General features: G+C 37.1%; 1 protein-coding gene across 1 annotated transcript; it reads left to right on the forward strand.

Moving 5' to 3' along the window:
- The first annotated feature begins 93 nt into the window (after positions 1-93).
- Positions 94-23,576, forward strand: LOC100036702 (uncharacterized loc100036702). Its single transcript, NM_001097251.1, is given in 16 exon segments — positions 94-356; positions 4,187-5,406; positions 6,601-6,702; positions 9,154-9,352; positions 10,819-10,958; positions 11,040-11,177; positions 11,657-11,768; positions 12,655-12,717; positions 13,663-13,809; positions 15,130-15,243; positions 15,326-15,399; positions 15,864-15,974; positions 16,057-16,172; positions 17,432-17,570; positions 19,264-19,384; positions 21,345-23,576. Coding segments are annotated over 16 exon segments (3,081 nt in total). The 5' UTR covers positions 94-160; the 3' UTR covers positions 21,434-23,576.
- Positions 23,577-25,147: the final 1,571 nt, after the last annotated feature.

The following is a 25,147-nucleotide window of genomic DNA, read 5'->3' on the forward strand; positions in this document are numbered from 1 at the left end:
GTTTCTTAATTTGCCCAAACCAGCTGCGCGGAGGTGTGCGGCGGAGGGTATAAGGTGGGGGTGAAAGGGCCACAGTGCTGCCTGTAAGAGGCGGGATAAGGCCATTGCCTGTGTTGGTGGTTTAACCTTTGATTTGAGCGTGTGTTGGAAAACTGCCTGAATGTTGCGGCCCTCTGGTTATTTCCATAACCTGGAATGCCCGTTCACTCTTGGGCATGAAGCCATTGGATGTTCTCGTCCTCACTGCCAGTTCCGCCATGCATGTCCTGTGCAGGACGGAGACGGAACCCAGAGCGACAGTGAGGAGAGCGTCACTACACCTGAGGGGCTCGCCGGGACTCCCAGGGAAGCCCTAGGTGAGATGTGCTGCTTACTAATGTGTATTAATAATATGTATTGCTATGTGTACCTGTTCTACTCGCAGTGTTTTAATGCTGAATGATTTGCTATATACACACCACAATGTACTGAAGAAAATATCCCCTGCAGGCCAAGCGTTTCAATTATAATGGTTAGTTATTTAATGCTTAACTGTAGGCTTAAAGGTAACCTGGTGTGTTCCTGGGCTGCAATGCCCGAATCCAGCATTTAAGGGGTTTATTTATCAAACACTGGGAAAACAAAAAATTAACTTGCCAAGATGTTGTAAAATGTGGCATATTTACAAAATGGTTTATTTCTCCTTTTGGAGTGGCTTTTCTGACTAACATTGTATTTCTTGAATTTTCAGGGCAGGGGTTTTATTAAGGGAATGTGTTGTTGTGTGTGTTTGTTTTTTTTTCCTGCCTGATCAAATCTCAGTGCACATTATACATTTCTGGCTTCTGGCAGCTCTGGGCTCAATAGTGTGGCAATATATCTGCATAATTTTCATGGAGGGGAAAAAGTCTAAAATGCAATGTAAATATTCCACTGGTTGCATTGGTTGCATTCCTTGCAGTGTTGTAATTTAAACAATGATAATTACACACCTGCTGTAAATTTGCAGAAATTCCACCTTTTTTTGTAGCCATTCTTTACCTGCCAGGGACCATGTTGGGAACAGTGTGTTACCTGGGAACAAATATCCCAAATATGATTTAGTTGTCTAGAAAATACATAGTTGAATACAATTTTTTTTAAAGAACTTTTTAAGTCAAGTGCATGGGATGGGGGGGGGGGGGGGGGAAGGGAGTCTACTTAAAGGGGAAATGTACCATAATTTTTCATAATGCATTAAAGAAGGAAAGGTAAAAACTAAGTAAGCTTTATCAGAAAGGTCTATGTAAATACAGCCATATAAGCACTTACAGAAATGCTGCACTTCTGAGTTATTTGTCAAAAGATTTGTTGTGTCTGTTTTCCTATGCCAAAGACACGCAGCTCTCTGCTCTCTCCTGCTCCCCCCTCCCTCAAGAATGGTAAGAACCCCCCCCCTTCCTTTAGGAATGTGGATCTGAGCCAATCCGCAGGAAGCTTCCTCATAGTCTTACTAACTGAGCATGTACACCAGTCTTGGTGCAGGAGTGAGGCATTATGGGAACTTTCTTTACAGAGCTCAGAGTTTTTCTTCCTGTTTAAAGAACGGGAGAAATATGGGGAGACTTAAGGGCACTATTGAGACAACTGAAGGTATGCCTGCAGCTTTTTATTAACTCTTTATTAGCCTTTCCTTCTCCTTTAAAGCTTATATAAAGTTTATTTAAAATGTAGAAGGAATCTGCATTTGTTTAGTACCTTTTCGGGTAAAATTTTCATAAAGCAGGCTAAAAACTGCCCTTGTTTAGCCGTCAGCACCAACTTCATTAGATAGTGGACATCCAATTACCAGGGCTTGGGCTGTGAGGGGAGGAAGGGAGGTGTTTCTAGTGGCAAAATTCATTACAACCAATATGATTTGGAATATGACCAAGGTTTGGATCACCTTCTAAAAGCTACAGTATTAACAGTTTGTAGTCTTACTAGTACAGATGGTATGATTTGTTCAAATGTAATAAGGGAGCCCTGTAACTGTCATGTAAACTACCCTTCTTTCCAGTGGAAGTTCCATTCAACTCTTTGTCATTATGGAAAAAAAATTGTCTCGCCTAGCTATCAGGTAAGCAAAAGGGTTCTCTAAAGGTTTCGCAGTGAACTAAATGCCTCATGTGTCATTAGTTCACAGTGGTTTTAAAGCAAACCTTGTTAATAGTTGGCATCTTCTCATGTTAACATATTTCTGCTATATGTTTGAAATTCTTGGCTGCATGTTTTAAACAAAAAAACAGGTTATAGTGGCAAAACCAGGCTGTCCCTAGAAAATGTTGGCAATATTTACAACGGTGTGCAGCAATGTTGGGATACAATCTAATCTTAATACCAATCAACAATCCTGCACTAATTGAATTGCATCCAATGGGAAGGTAAGTGAGACCTTAGGCTTCCAGCGGAGGTGATTTTACTTAGCTTTTGATAAAGGTTTTGATAAAGTACCTCAAAAAATGAAGGAATATTGGCCTTCAACATACTCATTTAGTTGGTTACAGAACGCAAAATATTTCAAAGTATAGTAATATATGGGATATTTTCAGTAAGTACTGTCTTTGTGTACACTATTGACATTCACAGATATTTAACTTTCTGTGTACAGGTGTGGGATCCAGAATGCTGAGGACCTGGGGTTTTCCTGATAAGAGGTCTTCATGTAGTTTGAATCTTTGTACTTTTAAGTCTTAAAATTAATTTAGGCATGAAATAAACCAGATTGTTTTTGCCCCAATAAGAATTAATTATATTTTAGGTGAGATCAAGTATAAGGTTCTGTTTTAATATTGCAGAGAAAAAGGAAATTCTTTTAAAAAGTTAGAAATGTGTTATATATATATATATATATATATATATATAATTTTTTTTTTTTCCCCTTGCAGTAGGAGTAACTTAGTACCGTATATACTCGAGTATAAGCCGAGTTTTTCAGCACAAAAAATGTGCCCCAAAAGTAAGCCTCGACTTATACTCGAGTACATAGTAAGTCTGCATGTGTCCCAAGTCGCTCTCCTTGCTCGCACCCCCCCCGGGACGGACGAGTGTGGACGCGCTTCTTTTAGGGTATATACGGTAACTCGTTGCCGACGCGGCATGCGAGGTGTGTACGTTCGTCCAGGGGTGACGCGCTGGATCGGCGTGCTGGGGGTGGTGCATGGGGTGGGGAATGGTGCGCCAATGGGAATGCATGCAGTACAAGGATGCCCCTCTGCCCCAAACAAGGTAAGCGCTGTTTCAGCACGGCGTGCTGTGGTAGCACACGGGGGGGACTGGCATGCCAAAGGGATTGCAGGTAGGACAAGGATGCACCCTCTGCCCCAAACAAGGTAAGCGCTTTACCTCCCACCTAGTTATGCTTTGCACCAGCTCTGGACGCATGAAAGAATTTATTCTGTATTCATTTGGATGCTGCCAGTGATGCACCTTCTCTCTATGCAGCCAGTTCCCAGGCTTCCCCCCCAGCCTAAGCCTGCTGAAGCTTCTTACACTTACCCTGGAGCCCCTCACCATGTATAAGTGAAACCTAGGAACATTGTACAGTATACCCCACTGACTACTTTCCCAGCCTGTGCCTTACAGCAGTTTGCCCTAATTGAGTAGCCTACTGCCTCCACAATTTATTTATTGGGGGGGGGGGGGGCGCCAAAGGGAATTTACACATCACAATTTCAATATGTATGTAAAATTAAATGAGATATTAACCTGTACAACCTTGCATATGGTTATCTTATGTTGGATGCGCCTCATTTTCCAGCCCATACCTTGTGTTTATTAATATGGTAGTCATGTAAGCACTTGTTAGTGTCCTTTTATTAAATAATTTGATTATTGAAACTTAGCAGTAGCTGCTGCATTTCCCACCCTAGGCTAATACTTGAGTCAATAAGTTTTTCCAGTTTTCTTAGGTAAAATTAGGTACCTCTGCTTATACTCGGATCGGCTTATACTAGAGTATATACGGTAATATCCCATTTGTCTACTTGACATCAGTCAGTGATTGTGCCAACTTGCAGAGCCTGACTGGCTTTGTGTATAGTCCATATAGTCAGCTCTAAAAAGCCATCGCCTAAAACTGTGGCCATATAGAAAAAAGTTTATACAAATGTTATGTAGTTTTAGAGTCCTTGTATACACACATTTATAATGTGCATTTATTTCATAATATTTCATATTTATATTATAGGTAAGAATATAGAGGAGCTCGAAAGAATTAATAAAGCAATAGAAGCTGTAAAGAATGAAGTAGAAGAAAAGCAGAAGAAGTTACTCCTGTACAAAAATGGGATACACAGCACATCAAAAGTCACCCCACTGACTGATAGCAACAGCAATATAGCAAGAGGCCTAGATATGCAAGACGGAGATTTAAAAAGTAATGTTCATGCTAACATTTCAAAGAATGGCCCTAGCTTTGAGCGTACCAAAAAATATGTAATTGACAGACGCTGTCCTGCTACCGATTTGGAATATGACCCTCTGCTTAATTACTCTGCTGGTTTTTTTGGAGGAATACTAAAAGAGACTGGAACTTGTAAATCAAAACGTCCCCAACATGATGATGACTTAGAAGTTGCCCCTTGCAAAAAACTGAGAGCTGCATCTCCAATAAGACTGGAAATTAAACTTCAAGAATCCGATGATGACGATATACTTGTAATAGATGAGCCTCCCTTAGAGGCTGACATGGAAAAGCAGAACCCGAGTAAATGTAATGCTACTGAAGATAAATATTTGCCATTTTGTGACAAAATTGTAGAAAACACTGCTCAAATAACTTCTGCAACGGAGAAAGGTGGTCTTATTTCTCTACAAGAAACCACAAAACACACCACTAAAAGGGAAACTGAAACAAAATGTATAAACATGGCTGAAACCTTTGTAAGCCAGAGTGGAAATATTAATGCTGATGATAAAAAGCTTCCCTCTGAAAGTCCAAAAGCAGCATATTCACATTTACCCATTCAAACAGAAAAGAATGAACCAAAGCATGTCACCTCTTTAGAATGCATTGAAGATAATCACAAGCCACCACAATTAGAAAGCATAATGTTGGTATCTAATCAGAATGAGTTGTGCTGTAAGTTGGATGAATATCCCTTAATGGAAAATAAAAATGTTTTTGGGAATAGTGGTTCTGACGGAATTAATGGCATTCAAGCAAGCCTTCCTGCTACTGAACAGCTTTTTGCAGTAACTGAATTAAGTGCCAAACCCGAACAACAATGTCAGCTGGGGAGTCCAACACTGACTGCAAATGATGTGATTGTTTTAGATTCCTCCTCTGATGCAGTGGATGGTTCTGAAGCTGAAACAGATCTTTCAGATTCTGATGATCCAATGGAAGAATGCCTCAGGATTTTTAACGAATTTGCTGAAAAAGAAGCAACAAGAAATTCCAAACAGGTTCTTCTATTGTAGTCTTACCAAGAGCCTTATTTTCATTAGATTTTTTTTTTCATTTTAAATGTGTTTATATTTGGTATTACACTGTATATATGTGTTCTTTTATCCATAACCTACAAGCAAAAGGGCGGGGGAAGTGTCTTTATGTGAATCTATAGTAATTGCTGATAACATCCCTGAAGGGCTGATCGTGAAAGGCTTCATTCATCCTTTGGCTCATCTGAAATTTATTATTTATAAGCAGGACTGCATATGTACCACTACATAAGGCTTTGCAGTAATATTGATAGGAAGCTTTGATAATACAGTAATAAAATGCTTTCCTCAGGACATCAAGTCTTTGGGGATACCGCTAATGTATTTTGCCAAAATTGTTTTCAGCGCTTGAGCAGTTTGAAAATAAAGACCAACTCTTCACTGAGCACTCATTTTCTATGGGACTTCCAATACTGTCCTGCATTGGCAATGTTAAATTCAAGTTGTGCTTTACATACCAGCTGCATTTGATTCCATTGGGTGTGCTTTTCTTAACCTCAGACTGCCTTATTTTGTATTTGCATTGGTCTGTATGGGTATGGATTCTGTTATCCAGAAAGCTCAGGAACTGGGGTCTTCCAGACAAGGGATCTCTTTTGTAGTTTGGATCTAAAGTGGCCATACACGCCGATATCCCCACCTACGGGTGGGAGATATCGGGCTAATTTGGTTGTTTGGCCCTGGGGCCAAACAATGGAATTAGAAAGACAGGTATTGGCGTCCGTCGGTTTGGGGACCGCATAAATGAGCTGACTAAATTTCAAACCTGCCTGATCGAGATCTGGCTGATTTCAGGCCAGGTGTCGGTCGGTTGGGCAGACCTGTCGTTCTAAGGGACTGATATCGGCAGCTAGAATCGCCCCATGTATGGCCACCTTAAGTCTAATAACAAATTTTAACTTCAAATATGCCCAACAGAATTGTTTTGCCTCCCATAAGGATTAATTCTATCTTGTTTAGTATCAAGTGCAGGGTCCTGTTTTACTGTTACATAGATAAAGGAAATCCATTTCTAAGAATTGGAAGAATTTTTTTTAAATTGGGAGTCTGTGGGAGATGGCCTTTTTTTCTTCTTAGGGTTAGCAAACTGTAATGCCCTTTATCTGTTGCATAGTTGCAAATGACAAGGTTTTTAAATTTTAATATTGCTCTTTGCAGGTTGATCAGAGTCAATTGGAAGAGTTTATGAATGGAGCTAGGCCAGACGATATGGTTCCTAGTCAAAAGAAAAGAATTGCTCATCCAGCTACTAAAATCGATGTAAGTAGGGATCTGGAAGTATTGGGTCATGCAACTTGGATTTATGAGAAGTATCCCTGATTTTTCAGCTGATCTGGTAAACCTATTGTAAATACTTTACATTTTTAATGAGCCACAAAGTTGGTACTACAGCAGCATAGTGTATTATAATCTATTGCAGGCACTCCCAAACTATGGCAATAGTAGGGTCAAATATGGAACATCTCATCTGGAACGTTTTAAATATATTACTACATAAAACGTAAGATTGTTTGACCTTCCTTGTACAGCCTTCTCCTAAGTTTAATTCAGCACTAGAAATCCTGGGAAGGTAGCAACATTTAGCTCTTAAGGAAAAGGAAAGGAATTTTATTGTGAATAGATTGCCAATAGATAAATCACAATAGTGCAAGGTAGAATGTTATTTATTCTGCAAAATACTTTACCATACAGTAAACAGCCATAGAAGCTCCCTCTGTTTAAGATACCGGTAGCGGCTGCCATTTTTTAGACTTCACTTCCAGGCAGCAGTGTGCAGGCATGGAACATCTTTCAGCTCAGATTACTGCAGAGGGGAGGGGGGAGAGCAGAATGGGGAGTGGGAGAGAGGAGCAAACAGAGCAGGAAGTCTGACACAGAACATCATCTATACAGAATAAAAGTGATGAAATGTGGGGTTTCTTTTCACTGAGGACTCAAAAGGAAAGGTAAAAACAGAAATGCTGCTCTACTTTTAAAATTTTGTTCATGCAATACTATAGAGGCTGAAGTTCATCAACTGTGTATTAAAGCACACCCAGGGTAACTTTAATACCACCTCTCCATAGGCTACAAAAGATGAATCCCAGATGAATGTCCTTCATGTGTTACCTCCCTGACATATTTTTTACATATGGGGGCACATTTGCTAATCCACGAACGTCCAAAAAGCATCCGAATTTTTTGTAATCTGTATTTTGCAATTTTTTTCGTAAATTGACGCAACTTTTTCGTAGACATTACAAATTGCTCGTAAATAGTCGTGACTTTTTCGTAGCCATTACTACTTGCTTGTAAATTGTAGCGACTTTTTCGTAGCCGTCGTGCCGACTACGAAAGTTTCAGATTCATTCAAGCTTCAGTTTCAGACTTTCCTTGGGCCAGGTTGGAGCTGCAGAGTGCCATTGAGTCCTATGGGAGGCTTCCAAAATCATGCAAAGTCGCAAAGGTTTGCCCGCCGTTTACGAGTGCTCAATACGAAAAAGTCGTAATGGCTACGAAAAAGTTGCGTCAATTTACGAGCAAGTCGTAATGGCTACGAAAAAGTTGCGACAATTTACGAAAACAATCGCAAAATGTTCGCTTCCAATCTGATTTTTTCCCATTCGGATTCGTGGATTAGTAAATCAGCCCCATGGTCTTGTCCCCATATTCAAGTATTTTTGAGGGGGAAAAAAATAATTGATTCTGTTGCCTTGACTCTTGTCCTATTCCATTGGACCCCCTCGTTTCATTGAGGTAATAGTCGTCTGGGGATTCTAGCCCCATTACCTACACTAAAAAAAAAAAATTGTATTGCGCTGTACAAACTTACTGTCTACAAAGTGACCAGGTTTATTTGATAAAGTATGGCTTCTCTGGATAGAGGAACAATGTCCCATTCTGGCTAATCCATTCATCAGCAACATTTGCTCATTTTTTTTTTTTCATCCCCCATCCCTACCATACCCACTTCCTCAACAAATGCCTTGACAATATGCTACAGTGAAAAGTATACTTGCAATAACACTTTGTTCAGGGAAGTTCTGTCTTTGTGCAAGGTTTCTGTTCTATTTTGTTAAGTTATACAGCAGCCTGAGCTTTAGGGGGAAGTGATAATCTAGGAATTATACACTCTTTATGCAGTTATAGTAATGTATCCTTAATGACATATTTCACCTTGTTTAAATAATTGTTAAAATAATATGTATAGCCTGTCTGCAGATGTACAAAAGTTCTCCCTTTCTTGACACAACGGCAAAAAGTTATGGTAGCATTTTATATACTATAAAATATTAACAGATGTTTAGGACAGTTGCAGCATAATATATAAATATTTATTTACATAGTTGTTTAGTCCATGCATTGCATACTTAATTTCCAGAACTGACAAGTCTATATTTTAGTGTTTGCAGTTTATCAATGGTTAATAGTACTCAAAAGAGCTGTGACAAACATTTTTGTAGCAAATTTCTGATGTTTGATTTTGTACACACAACTGTTAAGCTTCAAATCTCAATAAAGAAAGTAGTAGCTAGGCCAGTTTCCAGAATTTGTTTCAAAACATTACCTAGATTATGTTGGTGCTTTATAAATAAATGTTGATGATGATAATAATATATCCACCATACCTTCTATCTTCTAAGCATTTACAGCATTGCTCTATGTTCTTAAGTACAAAGCCATAGTTAACTACTTTAAATTCTTCAGGATATTTGCTTTCTCTAACTGCAGACAAAATCAAGCAACTGCATATTGGTTCCTTATCGTGGACCTACACAACAGCAGATACCTCATGCAAGAATACTAAATGTCCAGCAACAAGCTGTTCAGATAACTGCAGCAGTTAAAAGTGGCCAGGCCTTTGTAGCTTCAACACAAAAGAAAATCACTGGCTGCATAACTCCAGCTTTTAACAACTTTGGACAAATGGGTATGCTATACCAGACTCGATTTCTACACATTTCACTGTAATATTCTTGGGGGCCAATTCACTGAAGTCTGAATTTTTGGGCTTAAAATCACAATATGGGAAAAATTTGGAGTAACCACAATAATTTCTGATGTTCTAAAATCTCCTGAAAATGCTTTTAACGGTCGTAGGAAAATATCGTAATTGCCTTCCAAAAGTCACAATTTTCTAATCCGAATGTTCGTAAACGGCACAAATGCCTTTCTGACTTTGAAACCTTCAATGTATGAGTTTGGAAGCCTTCCATAGGACTCAATGGCACGCTACAGATCCAACCTGGTGAAACGATAGTCACGATACCAAAGCTTGAATGAATTCCAAAATGTTTGTAGTCTTTGCAATAAGTACAACTTGGTTGTGGGAGTTAATGAAAACCATGAAAAAGTTGTGGAATTTTAACGAAAAACATACAAATTTTTCTCATAAATAATTGTGGTTTAGTGAATGGGCCCCTTGGTGTTACAGACACTAAAAAACTACTTTCCAAATATTCATGTACATTAAAAGTTAACTATAGGTCATATTGATCATTTTTCACTGATAGTGCTGCTTGTGAAAGTTATTGTTACTTAAAGTTCCTAAATCTGACTCACTAAGACTGACAGTGAGAGCTGTGAAGTTGTGGAATTCCCTCCCTGATTCAGTCGTGCTGGCTGATATATTATATAGCTTTAAGAAGGGGCTGGATGGATTCTTGGCAAGTAAGGGAATACAGGGGTATGGGGGATAGCTCTTAGTACAAGTTGATCCAGGAACAGGTCCGATTGCCATCTTGGAGTCAGGAAGGAATTTTTTCCCCTCTGGCAAATTAGAGAGGCTTCAGATGGGGTTTTTGCCTTCCTCTGGATCAACTAGAAGTTAGGCAGGTTATATGTAGTCATTATGGTTGAACGTGATGGACGTATGTCTCTTTTCAACCCAACTTACTATGTTACTGACTGTCCCTTCTCAGCCTATCGGTTATAGCTTCAAATGCTAACGTAACTTATGCTGCACAAATATGGCAGCCCCCTTATAAAGTAACATGGGGGATCAGATAGGTACTGTAACAGCATTGGCCAAATAATTTTATGGCAAAATTTCAATTTTGCCATAAAAAGTCAATTTTATGATGGATGTAAATAGATTTAATTTCTAGTGTCCATATCTCTTTAATGTACAGCTTACTGCTGTATTTGTATGTTTAACTTTATAAAGGGCTACAAGGATACGCAGCACTGTACAATCTTACAATATACACAGTTACACACAGGGAGGACAAGTGTTAATCTGTGTATTTATACTTATTGAATTTAAGCACCATGTGGTATGAGACACAGTAGGAAGGAGGTCCCTGCCCCATGGAGCTTACAATCTAAGTGGTCAGGTAATATACAGGCACAAATTGGATTTCTTATTTCACTCTTTAAACTTTTTCCTCTTTTTAGTTTGTGTCAATTTGGTTGAAGTCCAGCCACTTTTGTCAAACAGAAGTCCATTTACTGGTTTCATTCAAGGAAGCAAACTTGCCACTTCGACCATTATGAGTGTTCCTCAAAAAAGAACAGTGCAGACTATCCCTGTAAAGGTAATAGTAATCAAATTGTATAGATATTTAGAAAAGTGTTATGGCATAAACATTTTTGTTTATTTTTGTCTTTTCTTTCAGAGCTGTACACGCAAGAAGCCTTTTGCTGCATCAGAATCTAGTTCTAAAGTGCCCCACGAAACAAGACAACGCTATGTTAACTCTTTTGTTGAGGAATTCTTAAAAGTGTCTGGAACTGTTCAAGAGGCATTTGACAAGGTTAAGTGTGTGTGTGTGTATATGTATAATATTTAATTTATATATTTGAAATATTTGTTGTTAGTTTGAATGTCTGCAAGGAGTTGTCAGCCATTCCCACTAATGGTTTGCCAGTTTTTGCAATGTGAATTAATGTTATCAATGTATCCCTTGACTGAAAAATATAAGTTTTAGATCTCGCGGAAATGCATCTTCATAGTATTCCACATACTGTAACGGTGCCAAAGGCCTTGGGAGTAAAATGTAAGGAATCCTTTAAATTTCAAACCCCCTTTTCATAGTCTTAGTGGCTGCACTAACTGGGCATTGCAATCCCAATTTCCTCAAAGTGACGGTTTCGGTAAAGTGCCGCGTGATATGTCTGTGCTAAATTCATAAAAGGGTGATTTTCCAAGATAGTGGTCTTTGTTTATAAGATTATAGTGCATTTTATTTATTTGCAAAGCTATCTTTTTCGTGTGTATCTATTTTCTCTCTAGGCCTTGGCAGAGGAAAAAGCTATATATGACCGTTGTGGAAGTCGAAACATGTATCTTAGCATAGCTGTGAACAGCCTTAAGAAGCTAAGAGACCAGAGAAATGTTCCAAGTGGTAGGGTGTATTTATTTCTGTTGACACTACTTGGAAAGATGGCTCTTATTGTGTTGCACAACCAAAGTAGTTAGAGTGCACAAACTCACAAAATTCTGATAATGCTTTGATGTAACAGTGAATTCTTCTACTGTTAATCCTCACCCCTGATGTGTAATGCACTTAAAGGAGTTGTTCACCTTTTAAGTTAACTTTTAGTATGAATTAGAGTAATATTCTGAGACTTTGCAATTGGTGATCATTTTTTATTTGTAGTTTTTTACTTATTTAAAAATAATGAATCTTAAATGTATAAGGGACTTGATGACCCCAGAAGCAATAAAACATATTCGGTATTTGTATAAATGAGAACAACCTTTATTGTTCAGTTCAGCCAGCAAAATTTAAAGTATATCTATATCCAGATCTTAAATGAAAAGAAATCATTGATCATCTTTAAACACATAATTATCTGCGACATCCGTGTGCAGGAAAGCATGTCCAATAATTGTATTGGCGGTCCCACCAAGGTCCAACAGCCAGAGTAACCTGCACACTTTAACTCTGAACTTCCCTTATTAAATGTTGGTCTTAGGTCTGTTGGTGCGCTATATAAAAGTAACAAGGAGTGGCCCAACACCTTCTCGACAATTGTTTCACCAAATGGCTTTTCCCCTCTTGGCGAATTGGCCATTCTATAACATACTAAAGGTTAACTTTAAGGTGAACGACCGCTTTAGATAAGTACCCAGATAGTGACTAGCTGTGTCTTTGATTTAAAATTGACTGGACATGCTATTTTTCATTTCTGCTTAGTGAAAGATTTTTAAGTGATGCCAAAATCTTTTTTTACTATGTTGCTAACTTTTTTTTTTTTGTGTGTATGTTCCACAAATATGCTTTTTAGGTTCAAAGCAACCAAAAACAAAAGTTTCTGCATCTGGATTAAGGAAACAAGATGATAAAAAAGGTGCTTTGTTGTATTCTCAAAAACACTGGCTAAAAAAAAAAAAAATACCTTAAGTTAAAGGGGGGTTGTCACAACTGCTAATAGAATGGTGCAATTGAAATTTGTAGGTAAAGGGTTTCATCACCCAAAAATTAAATTGTGGTAGGTATCTGTTTGTGAGCCTGTAATGCGAAGTAAACTTTAAATTTGATTGTTTTTGTACTTTACATCTTACTTTTTCTTGTAACTCTGCAACAATTGGATGTACACAACATCCTAACGCATTTTTGTGTTTTACAAAAGGCATCGGGATGTGAAATAAAGCTGCATTCTCATCGCTGAGAAACTGAGTGGTGGTGTGTGTCCAATTGTTGCTGTGACATTCTCTCCCCTTGCTATGGGTTTGGGGCGCTGCACACAGACTCGGCGTGGCGAGTGACCATATGCATGTCCTATTTGTTAAAGCTTTGAATTGTCCAAAAAGGAAGAGACCTCCCAAAGTGAAGGGTCTGGAGCATAGCACCTGAACCAGGATGACTTATATTGTGAAGGTTTTTTTAAAGAGACTAGTAAAGTAATGGCTCAGATATTTGTTAAATTGTGCACCACTAGAAGCAAATCCTTCAGGGGATAGAATATTCTGTTTAAATTACTTTTGTCTGGGAGGAGGCATACCCTAGCATTGATGTTGACATGTTTAAGGGGATGAATGGTGAAGGCATGCCCACAGGTGCATGTACAGGGGGGTACAGTGCAGAAACTGTGCTTGAGCCTCTGTGTACTCCCTTTTTTAATGTTTCCAGTTAAGGGTATATTTATAAACTTGGTTTAATGAACAATTGATTTTGTTCTCCCTGTGGACTTTTATCCTGCCAGTTAATATTATTCACATTTACCTATTTACAATTTAAAAAGTAAAATTATGTGAATAAATACTAATTCATATTTATTATTTTTTTTTTTAAGTTTCAGGAATTGACCTTTACAATCTCTTCAAAGAATATGTACTGTCTGATGAACAATTAAAAGACAATGGATTCCCCCAGCCAAATCCAGAGAAACCTGGTAGTGCCTTATTGCAAAATGGAATAACAAAGTCTATAGGTACTGATGGTAAGAAAAGAACTTTACGCATGTAAAGGAATTTCCTATATTGTCCTATTTAAAATAAGCAGCACATTAATTCAGCTATTCTAATTCCACCAAAGTGCTGATATATCACATTATATTACATAGAGCCTTCTTAAAAAAACAAGGTACTCTCACGCATCATGCTACACACAGCATTTCCTGTTAAAATCAGTTGGCTCATAAAAAGAAACCTTCTAAATGTAATGAATGATTTTTTGTTTCACTTCTGAAATCAAATTACTCTTTGGTATCCTAGGGGCACATTCTTTAAAGTACGATTTTTTCGAATACAAAAAAATTGTATTTTTTTCTACGTTTACACACTGTGCGTATTTTTTGCGACGTTTTCGTTAATTTGCGCATTTTTTCTGTACTTTGCATCAATTTGTGCGACAATCGTATTTGACCCAATGAGTATGAAAGTTTCGGATTCATTCAAGCTTCAGTATCGTGACTTTCCTCGGGCCAGGTTGGAGCCGCAGAGTGCCATTGAGTCCTATGGGAGGCTTCCAAAAACATGCACAGAAGGATCAAAGGCAGAAAGGTTTTCCCGCCATTTACGATTGTGATATGAACATTTTGTGACTTTCGGAACGCCATTATGATATTATCGTGATTTTTTCATAAGCATTTTCGTGACATTTCCCATCATCAGAATTTATCGTATTTAATCCGAATTTTTCCCATTTCTGGATTCGAACTCGTACTTTAATAAATCTGCCCACTAGTCTTTGCAATTTGTGTCTCTTCATAGTCCTATTATATATGTCTAAGACTTTGACTACAATCTCTAATGTTGCCATGTTTAATTGTTTACTGATTTGCGGCACGGCAATTGGTCATTGCGGCGACTAATTGCTCTGTCTTCACCCTAATAAGTTATTGGGGGGCCCGGCAGTCTACCTTTGCCTAGAAGATTTATTAGAGCAAAACAATCCTATTGGGTTTATTTATATTTTATTTTATGTTTTAAAGTTTTTTTTTGTAGACTTACAGTATGGAGATCCAAATTACAGAAAGACCCCTTATGCAGAAAATATGCCGGACCCCGGGCATTCTTGATGACTGGTCCCACACCTGTATTAAATTATGTAACTGAGGATTTGGATCCATTTGCAATAGTCAAATGGCAATTGGAGTCTTTTGAGGGCTGAAACATGTAGATGTTTGGAGCTCTAGTAGAACTTTTTATCTTTTTAAGCTAGACCCAGACCCGTGAGTGCCTTGAAATTGGTTTACATTGGTATAATTTTATTATACATTGCATAATATTTACACTTTTTTTTTTAAAAAAAAAAAAAGTGCTGCGAAGAGTGTGCTGTCGCTGTGGAGAAACCTATTCCATAACAATGCAAGGAAAGCACACACGTAAGGAAGAGTGCAATTACCACTCTGGAAAGGTATTACGGCACAGAGGTAAGTAAAGTGTTGTGTTTTTGCTGTCTGTTATTAGGATTAAACTTTCTTTAAACAGATTATGAAGTGTTTGGTTGTTTAGTTCCAGGTGGTATAGAAACACGCTACAGCTGCTGTGAGGCAGTGGTGGGATCTCCAGGATGCCAGATAGCAAAGGTATTTTTTTTTTTTCCCTAATGTTTTTAAGTCAGAATATATTTTTTAGCATTAATGTGTAATTTAAAATAAATTATTCTTTTAAGATTATAACTTTTACATTGTAAAGTTTTGCATCAGGGTAGAGAAGAAGCAACACAATTGGCTTTATCTTAATGCCTCCAGTACAGTTGGGCTAGCTCCCTAGGGATGATACTAAAACGTGAAAGGCAGCCAAGAGGCTGTTCATGTTGAGCTTTAGGAAGAGTGATTGTTTGCTTTCTTAGATATATCTGGATGCTTCATGTTGGGATGAACCTATTTATGGTCTCATGTACGTTTAAATGTATGGATAAACATGTTGATAACCTATTTTAGTAGATGTTTCTTTTGGGGCTTTGTTTGCTCTTACCTTCCTTACATCAAACAAAATTAGTACCAATACTTTTGATGCAAAATTAGTACCAATACTTTGTTTTCACTAGCTTCATGTTCATGATGGGCAAAAGGAAAATCTTGATGGTTTTATAAAAACTTTTATAAAACTGCCACCTTCAGATGGAAATTCTGGAATTTTCTCGGTGGACTGTGAAATGGCAAGTAATTTATAAAAGGTTTGTTTTTTGTTTTGTTTTCTCCTGGGCTATATTAACATGTTATCCCATCCAATTTGTTCAGTGCTATACAACATGTGGTTTGGAGCTAACAAGAGTCTCTGTGGTTGATCCCAGTTTGCAAGTGGTATATGAAACATTTGTGAAACCAGATAATGAAATTATTGACTACAACACCAGGTATGTGCAATTGCATCAAACTTATTAGTTGGTAAACTACAGAATCTGATACTGGAACCATGATGTCTGTTTAGCTTTTATGTTTCCAAATGTGGTTCATTACAGTGTTTAATCATTTATGACAAAACTGGCAACATTCACCATGGCCAAAGTGTAAGTGTACAAATCACATGCCCTCAGTTGACTAACACTCACTGCTGAGTTCTGAGCAGTCTCCTGAAGCAATGTTGCTAAAGAGCTATTTGTAGGGAGTTTGGGGGTTCTTATGGGTGTTCAAAGGCAGGCAAGCAAACCTTTTCATGTTCAGTGCTGAGGACTGGCTTGAGTGGTGGGATGTTATTGGGAACAAACTGGAGACAAGACCATGTTGGTCTTCGCAAAGAGCAGGAAAATGGAAGTGTAGGGGAAAATATAATTAGAGGCAAAGGAAGGAGAGCGTTCGCATGGCAATAAAAAATCAAAATATGATTAAATGGCAAAGCATGATGGCTCCAGAAGATTTTAAGGACAAGGTATTGGAGGTATTACAACAGGTAGTTAAAATCAGAAGAAACAGAGTAAACTGGCATCTATAGATCAGAGTTGAAGAAAATATAAAATCCTAAAAGAAATAGTCTTACAATTGCAACATATTAAATGCATATTCTAAAAATGACTGGATTGTTTTGGCTGCCAACTCTACTTAGCCATTCTGCATACATTTCATTCTGCCTCAGCTTTGTCAGAAGGCCGATTCCCTTTTCCTGGCTTTTTTGTTTTTCTAAGGTTAGAGCACATTTCTCTTAGTACTTTTCCACTCAAAAAAAGCAGCTCTTATTGCGATTGTGAGAACTGTGGGAAAGCACAGGTGGGAGTGGTGTGCCCAGACCAAGGAGGATGCTGTTAGATACAAATAAATGATTTCTGTGCCACTTAGCTTTTGAAATGTCTGCCTTTTGTTAACCACAAGTATAGGTGATCCATATATTCAAATCAATGCAGCTTCCATCTCCAGCTCAGCCAATTACCATATTATAGCTACATTTACTACTGTCTACATGATGTAAAGAAGCATATTGTACTGCACCTGTCTCTTTACTATTAAGTTACTTTCATCTATCTTTATATCTGCATATATGTTTATAACCTGTATATTACTGTTTGGGTTGTGGCAAATATGACTGGGAGCAGGAATATAATTCTTAAGTCCTGTATCACTTAACATATACACTGGAGATTTACATTTGAATGCTTGTTTAGTAACTTTCATTGGTTTGTAGATTTTCTGGTGTTACCGAAGATAATTTGAAGAATGTTTCCACATCAATTCTGGATGTGCAGGCAGTTATGCTCAACATGTTCAGTGCCGATACCATTTTAATTGGGCATAGCTTAGAAAATGACCTCCTAGCTCTAAAGGTAAACCATGTTATAGAAAAAGTATTCTAATCCCTGTTTTTATCAACTTTCCTTTATGCTTGCACTTTCATAATCCTCACACCCCCTCACCTAGCAGTGTTTCTGGGTATCTTTAAAGTCCACCCCCTCTCAGTGGGCAGTGATATCACAAGGGTGTACAATTTTTGGGCTGTTTGTAGTTGTCATTTAAACCATATCTCCTGTTTGAGAAGATCTAGGTGACCTGGTAAATAATAAATGGCAAAGTAAATCATTTTACATACTGACATGTTTCAGTTGTTGGATAGGGATTTCTATTTAATGTCTGTACTTAAGCACTGCTGTCTGGGTCTAGCAGCTTCAATGTGTAGTTCTATGAGAATGATGCATGTCATGCTGGTCTTGAGGGCAATGCAATAATCTGACAGCTGTGCTACACATGTAGGCAGTATGACTGAGCTGCCTCTGAACTTATTCTTTTATGTTTCATTAGCTGGGGGTGGGTGTTAAGACTTTAAGGAAACACGTGACTACCATTCAATCCTTTTTATATCCACATGGCAAGATCACAAAGAATTTTTAAAACTTCCTTGGAGTTTCCAAATTCCAAGAAGGCTACTTCTCTTGCTAAATAGGGACTATCAAATGTTTAAAGCTGGCCATACACGTTCAGATTTTAGTAGTCTTCCGACAACATTTGGATATCTGTCGTACATTTAAATGCAAGAATCTGAAACCTTCAGATTGAAATTGTAGGATAAAGCCTTTAAAATACAAATCTGAGGATGTTCTGAACATGAAATAGTTGGAGGATACCAATTGTAGGAAAGGGTCTTCCATTGTAGATCCCCCCCAAAGATACACTATAAATGCACAGATGTTATCGTTATCTGACCAGTTTTCTAGCCTGGCTGATCTAAACGACTGATCACCATGGCAAGAAAATTATAGGATGATCGTTCGGAGCAAACACACGGCCAAAAATCGTATGGTCCAAAACTCTACTCTTAATCTAAAGCAACTACTGCTGCCTACAACAATTTTAATTTTCAGTGATAAGAGCCATTCAAAAACTTTTCATGTTCTACTGCTTTCATATAGGATAACAAATTTTTTTTTTTTTTTTTTTAAATGTTGTTGTTCACTTTCTACTGGGGTTTAAGATATGCAGCTCGAACAGATACCAATAGCTACAATTTGGTACATTTATTTTTCAGCAGAATCAGAGGAATGACCACAATGGTTGGCTTTTTTTTTTTTTTTTATTTTTAAAGTGCAGGGAGCACGCTTAGTAGGTCTGAAAGATTTCTTATCGGTTGGTAAATACATTAGAAGGTCGGGGTTGACAAGTCTCTAAACTGTTAGGTGCTCCTGGGTGGGCAACAGAAGAGGTGAAAATTTAAACCAAATACTCAAAGCAATTAAACATAACTTTATAGTGTACTGTAAAAAATAAAAATCAAGGAAAGTGATTTAAAGGTGACTTAACTGCTTAACTGTTTTCCTTACTAAAACCAGTTTGTTCCAATGTATTTTGTGTGCATAACCAATAACTTAAAAGTAAAATCAAGTTTTTATTTAAAAATGAGATTAGAGCGTAAGGGGACATAAAAATGTAAATATTGTCTAGATGACTAGTCATATTGTGGTATGTATCTGAGAGATATTTATGAATTGTGCTTTGTCCAGTTATTAACAAAAATTATTTTTGCAGCTCATTCATGACACTGTTGTTGATACCTCCATAGTATTTCCTCATCGGTTAGGTCTACCCCATAAAAGATCACTCCGAAATTTAATAGCCGACTACCTTAGACGCATTATTCAGGATAATGGTAAGGGCCTTTTTTTTAAAAAAAAAAACAAAAAAAAAACCTTATGTTGTAACGGTTTGAATTTTTTTTTTTTCCATGGAAAGCATAGTTTTTGGGATTGATATTCTGTGTTTAGGATGCGCAAGTTGAAGTGTCATGTCTGTATTTAAAGAAAATAAAAATGTGTTTTTAATATGCTAAACTGTATAGCTAGCATAAATCTTCTCCAGACCCCTTTAACATTCACCTGAAATAGTAATGTAGGGATATGGCTTGCACAATGGATTACCTGTGAGCTATTTCCAAAGATATAAAAAAAAAAAAAGTGATCCAGGTAATGGATTGCATGACTCACGACACAAAAAATAAAAAAAATTCTACCTATGTAAGTTCCATAAACTATATTAAAACATGCCATTTGGCATTGTGCATTTATATAGTCATTGAACATGTTTGTGATTTAAAAACACATCCTAATAAAAATAACTCCTAATTCTCCTGTTATAAAGATATGCCTATATGCATCTTAGACTAATAAATCTACACAAAACTTAAGCTGGACATTACAGTTACGATCATGGTCGCAGGTTTTTACTCTCCACTAATGTTCAGGGCTGAATTGTCAGATTTGGAGGTAGAAAAAATAGGAATTCTACCCCATCTGATAATTCAGCCCTAAATGCAGATTTTACTCTGGCGCCTTCAACAGCACCACAAAATTTTTTGTCCCGCTCAATCGGCGAGACAGATATCTGAAGCTTTCGCGATATCTGTCATTTCGTCAATCCACCATACACACATTGAATATCGTACAAAACCGCGTTTTGTACGATATCAGCGTGTGTATGCCCAGCTTTAAACAATTTAATAAGCAATTTTGATTAAAAAAAATTCTATTTTAACTTCTAGATATTTTCAAGATTTATGAATGTATTTTCGCCAGTACTCAAATTTTCTGATATTGGTTCTAGAAAAATTCAATTTTTTTTTTAAATAACTCCCATAATTCATAATTTTATTAACTTTTAGTTAACTTTTTTTGGCAAAAAAAAAATTCAGCAGGTTTGATCTGTTGAGTACCATTGAGTCCTATGGAGGCTTAGAATTATTATAAATACAACAATGATCACATTTAATTAGACTATTTTTCTAACCTTAGAAAAACATTCTATCCAAGAAGACATCCAGGCACCCACTCAGGAAATCTCCCAACAGGGAGAGAATTAAACACTCACTGCACTTGCTGGAAGTTATTTGCACAGTGGTTAGCATTGGGTTCCTAGGTTTAAATCCAACCAACACCCACACATGCAAGAAGTTTGTACATTTTATTCATAAACTAGGGAGGAGGAACTCAAAGAAAAAAATACAGCTGTCTAGTGAATATGCTGACCTCTATAAAAAGTAAGGTGTAATAATTGCTTACTGGGTTGTCTGTATATTAGGCACCCCTCCCATAAATGTAATTGTTCACCCCCCCATGGATGGTGCCCCTTTTAAGGAAATGGAGGAGAACAAGTGTAGCACTGCCCAGACCTCAGTGTCCCTCTGCAGACTTGGACAAGTTTCATCTGTCGAGTACCATTGAGTCCTATGGAGGCTTAGAATAGTGGAGGAATAGAACATACAGTAAAGTAAAATGTAAATTCTACTGTATTACACATGCATGAGTCTGGTGGCAACTTTATTTTTTAAGCTAGTGGGATATTCCCAACCCCCCTCTCTTCTTACAAGGGATTGGGATTGAATCCATGGGGAGGGGGGTACCGAACATGTAAGTGAAGGGTTTGAGAGGTGTGGTTCTGATTTTAAGCAAAGATAAAATATTGCATTGTCTGGGAAAATATTCAAATGTTTTACAAGAATGATAAGCTGCCTCCATAATAGATAACGGATATAGAAGTCATTAATACACAAACCTCTTCTAGTTTACTGAAACCTAGTGTGTTTGCAAACACTAACTCTTCTTCTTGCTTGTTAGTTGGTGGGCATGATTCTGCTGAAGATGCTACAGCCTGCATGGAATTGATGATGTGGAAAGTAAAAGAAGATACCAAAGGGAAAAGATGAACTAAAATGTTTGCTGTTGCACTTATTCACACTTGTATGTAATTATTGGTCTGTAAAATTGAGGCTGCAGTAACTATATATATTTTTTTGTTTGTGTATCTGTGATTGTCCATTTATTTTTTTTTATCCTATTCCTGTTTTGTGTGCACAGTAGACTATATTTAGCTTTTTCTTTTGTTTAAGCAAGTGAAACTGTGCAGTTCAATGCTATGTCCTCCTTCTGTTTATTGTAAGCTTTAACACTTGTTTTTCAATGTGTATGATGTGTATACAATGGGGAGATACCTTCCCCCTTCTATTTCTTTCATGTAGCTAAGGTATATTTGGGTTGGTAGGCATGTTTCAATGTAATAGTCTGCAGGGATGTTTATGGCACTTATTATCTGCTCCAATTGTCTTTCAGTGTAATGTGAATCTAGAGACACCATAAGCTTTGTGTATCCTTCTGTGATTATCAAAGTAACAACCTGCTTTTTTTCCAGCTCAACTTCTTCTGAACAAAATCTTGTCCTATTCTGTTTGCTAAATTTCCTTCACTGTACCCTGAAGCTTTAGTACAAATGTGCAGCCTTAGTAATATGGTGAAAATGCTATATAAAACCGCATCTGTTTAATGCCTCACAGTGAACTAATAAGGTATAAAAAGCTCTTCTTTTTCATAGTCTTTATACTACAAAAATTTCTGAAATATAGGATGAAATGACAGAACAAGTTGACTATTATAATTTATTAAAGCTCCTACTAATTAGCAGGAAGTGTGTGTTAAAAGAAAAAGATGGAAGAAATAAGTGGTAACTGGTGGTGACAAGCTTTATAGTTATTCAAAATACTACAGGAAATAGCTCCCAAAATCTCATTTCAGTTATATGTGGTGCAGTCCAGCACACATGTATTTGTAATTATCAAAACAGTACAAGCTGCTTATAGAATGGACATTTGAATGACAAAGCAGGTGTTTGTATTGTCATCTGATTCAAAGATAGCATAAGCTAGAAGGCAACTGAAATGCATTTACTAGTGTGGTTTTCAACATTTTTATTAAAATTGTCTGCACTCTTATCTAACAGGTGTAGTGGTGCTCTTAGTCCTTGGATGCTTGGTTTGGCATTACCATGTGGCATTATATTGAGTAATAAGAAAGTCAGTGCCTCAATAAAATTTGTTAAATGCACTAGCGTTCCATTGTTACTTAATAATCAAAGCACATGTTTTATCCTAAGGCCTCTGCAAACATCAAACCACATTTACAGAAACACCTGTGCTGAAACAAGGTTGCTGGTGCTAAATGGCACTGACCTTTATTTCATATAGTGCCAGCATATTCCATAGATTGATAAAGGCTTTATCAGTAGGAATTGCTTCGAAAAGGCTTTCCTCTAAATCCCTGTCACATTTGTACACACTATGGTCCATTTTTTTCAGGAACCAGTATCCTTTTTGAGAATGGGAAGAAACTGCAGTCCATGCAAGCACAGGGAAATGAAAATATGGACTTTTCCCTAATTTCCCTCACCCAAGTAGGCAGGAAGCCAAACCATAACTTTATGTGGGGGACCTATGTAGACCCAATATGGTCCTTGCCTTGGTAGATATTACCCCCCCCCCCCCTCCTAATTTAAGGACTCTTGATCAAGAAGCTTAGACAGCAGTTGATATTCTCTGTAAGGTCAGGTTTATATGAATTCTTCAGTTACATTATGTAGAGATTTGCTGTCCTTTAGGAATATGTGTATTTAGCAAAACCGCTAAATACAGTGACTATACCTGTATAATTGAGCAGGTATGGAATTTATTATCCAGGACTTATAGTACTTGGGACTTAAGGTTTTACTGAAAATTATTTATTTATTTTTTTCATTTGAAAAGGTTTTATTTATTTATATATTTATTTTACAAAAGTAAACTGGCATATTTAGAATGCATTCTGTGCTATCTGGACAGCATTTTAGCAATAGTTCAAAAGATGACTTCTATATTTGACCAAGACAGGTGGGTAAGCGTTCAGTCCTTGTGCTTTAGGTTGTTTCCTGTCAGCTTACCTCCTGCGGGTTGTCGGCGTTTGGTTGTTGCAATGTAACTACAAATTTTCATTTATGCCTTAACCATAAGAGAAGTACATAATAAAGAAATAGAAAAGGAAAAATGAAATTTATTTTTTTAATGTAATTAAGGGTATTTAAGAATTAAATAAACCAAAATGGATGCCACTAATATGAATTTATCAAGCTTATGGCAAGGTACTGTTTTATTACAGAGATAAAAAGGTATAATGTTTGGTTTAAAATTCACTCTGCGGAAGATGGACTTCCTGTTATCTGAAATTTTTTCTTTATATTGGGTTTCTAGATTAGAGTCTGGAAAGAAAATGATATACTCCTTATTATAAAATGTAAGCATAAGTCAGAGAGCAGTTCCATAACCACATAGAGGCATGAGTCCGCGGACTGCATGTATTTTATATTCTTATTTTAAAGTAGTCGGTACATTATTACTCATAATACACAAGACCCGGTTGGTCATGTGACGTAACTAAGAACCATTTACAGCTAATGACATCACTGAGCTCTCTTTAAGAATATATTTTACAGAATCTACATGGCTCTTATGTATTATAACAGATTGCTTTCTCCCTGCTTATAATATTAGATCATTTAAAAATGCCATTGATGAAATTTTTATAGTGTGCTAACATTCCACCTGAGGCATGTTTTTTTTCGAGAAAGGAGTTGAAAATACAATTTCTTTTCTCAAATAACAGAACACTATATATTCCCTATCAGCCTATAATGTATTAATGGTGACATAAAACTGGTGAGGGAAAGTTTTCCCTGTGATGAATTGCCCTTGAAGACATGCATGCTGAATTCTAATGAATGCCTCCACAACGCCTTTAAAGCAGCAATGTGCAATATTCAGTGCTTTCAAAATTGGCCATAAAGTGAAGCAAATGGGTGATGGGCATTTATTTTCTTTAGTAAATGGGTTTTATGCATTTTAAGGATTTGTCATACTCTTCTGACACTCCAGGCCAAAACCACAATCTTCTATGGCTTTTCTTTGGGTATTCCTACACTCCAAAAGCAAACAGGCAGGTTAAGTGGCTCCTGATTAAATTAAGAATAGTGTGCATAAATGTGATAAGAACTGTGGCAGGTAATGATATCTAATCTTTGTAAAGCACTACAGAATATTTTAGGACATCATTAAAACTGGTCTTGCTAACAGTCTGGTCCGCCATGTGCTTCTCATTGTTGCATGTGGATCAGCAGTTCAGTGCTCAGCTTCAATTTTGACAGTCCATATTCATACAGGTCAGTATGTGAAAAGGGTAACTCATAAACTTGCATGTATAGTTCATAAATGCAAAATAGATGTAGCAAGAGATAATCTTCCTATTAATCATGTGCTACATAAATAACAGACCTACTTGCTCCGAACAGTTACATGTAATATGTGCATGGTGCAATGGATTGATGGGCTGTCTCACAAGATACATACTCTGCACAATGAATTATGCACTATATTACCACTTATTTCTACATGTACATGTGCTAGACCTGAACCCTGCCCCAGCATGGATCTCTCAAGCAGCACCTATAAATACAATATGGGTCAGAAAGAAGTAAAAACACAATTTTAGTTTTGAATCATTCCACATTTTCATTGCTGTACAGTGAAAAATGTAGCTACTAATTACTGTGCCTAACTAACAAA

This window comes from Xenopus tropicalis, chromosome 1, assembly GCF_000004195.4.
Source record: "Xenopus tropicalis strain Nigerian chromosome 1, UCB_Xtro_10.0, whole genome shotgun sequence".
NCBI lineage: Eukaryota > Metazoa > Chordata > Amphibia > Anura > Pipidae > Xenopus > Xenopus tropicalis.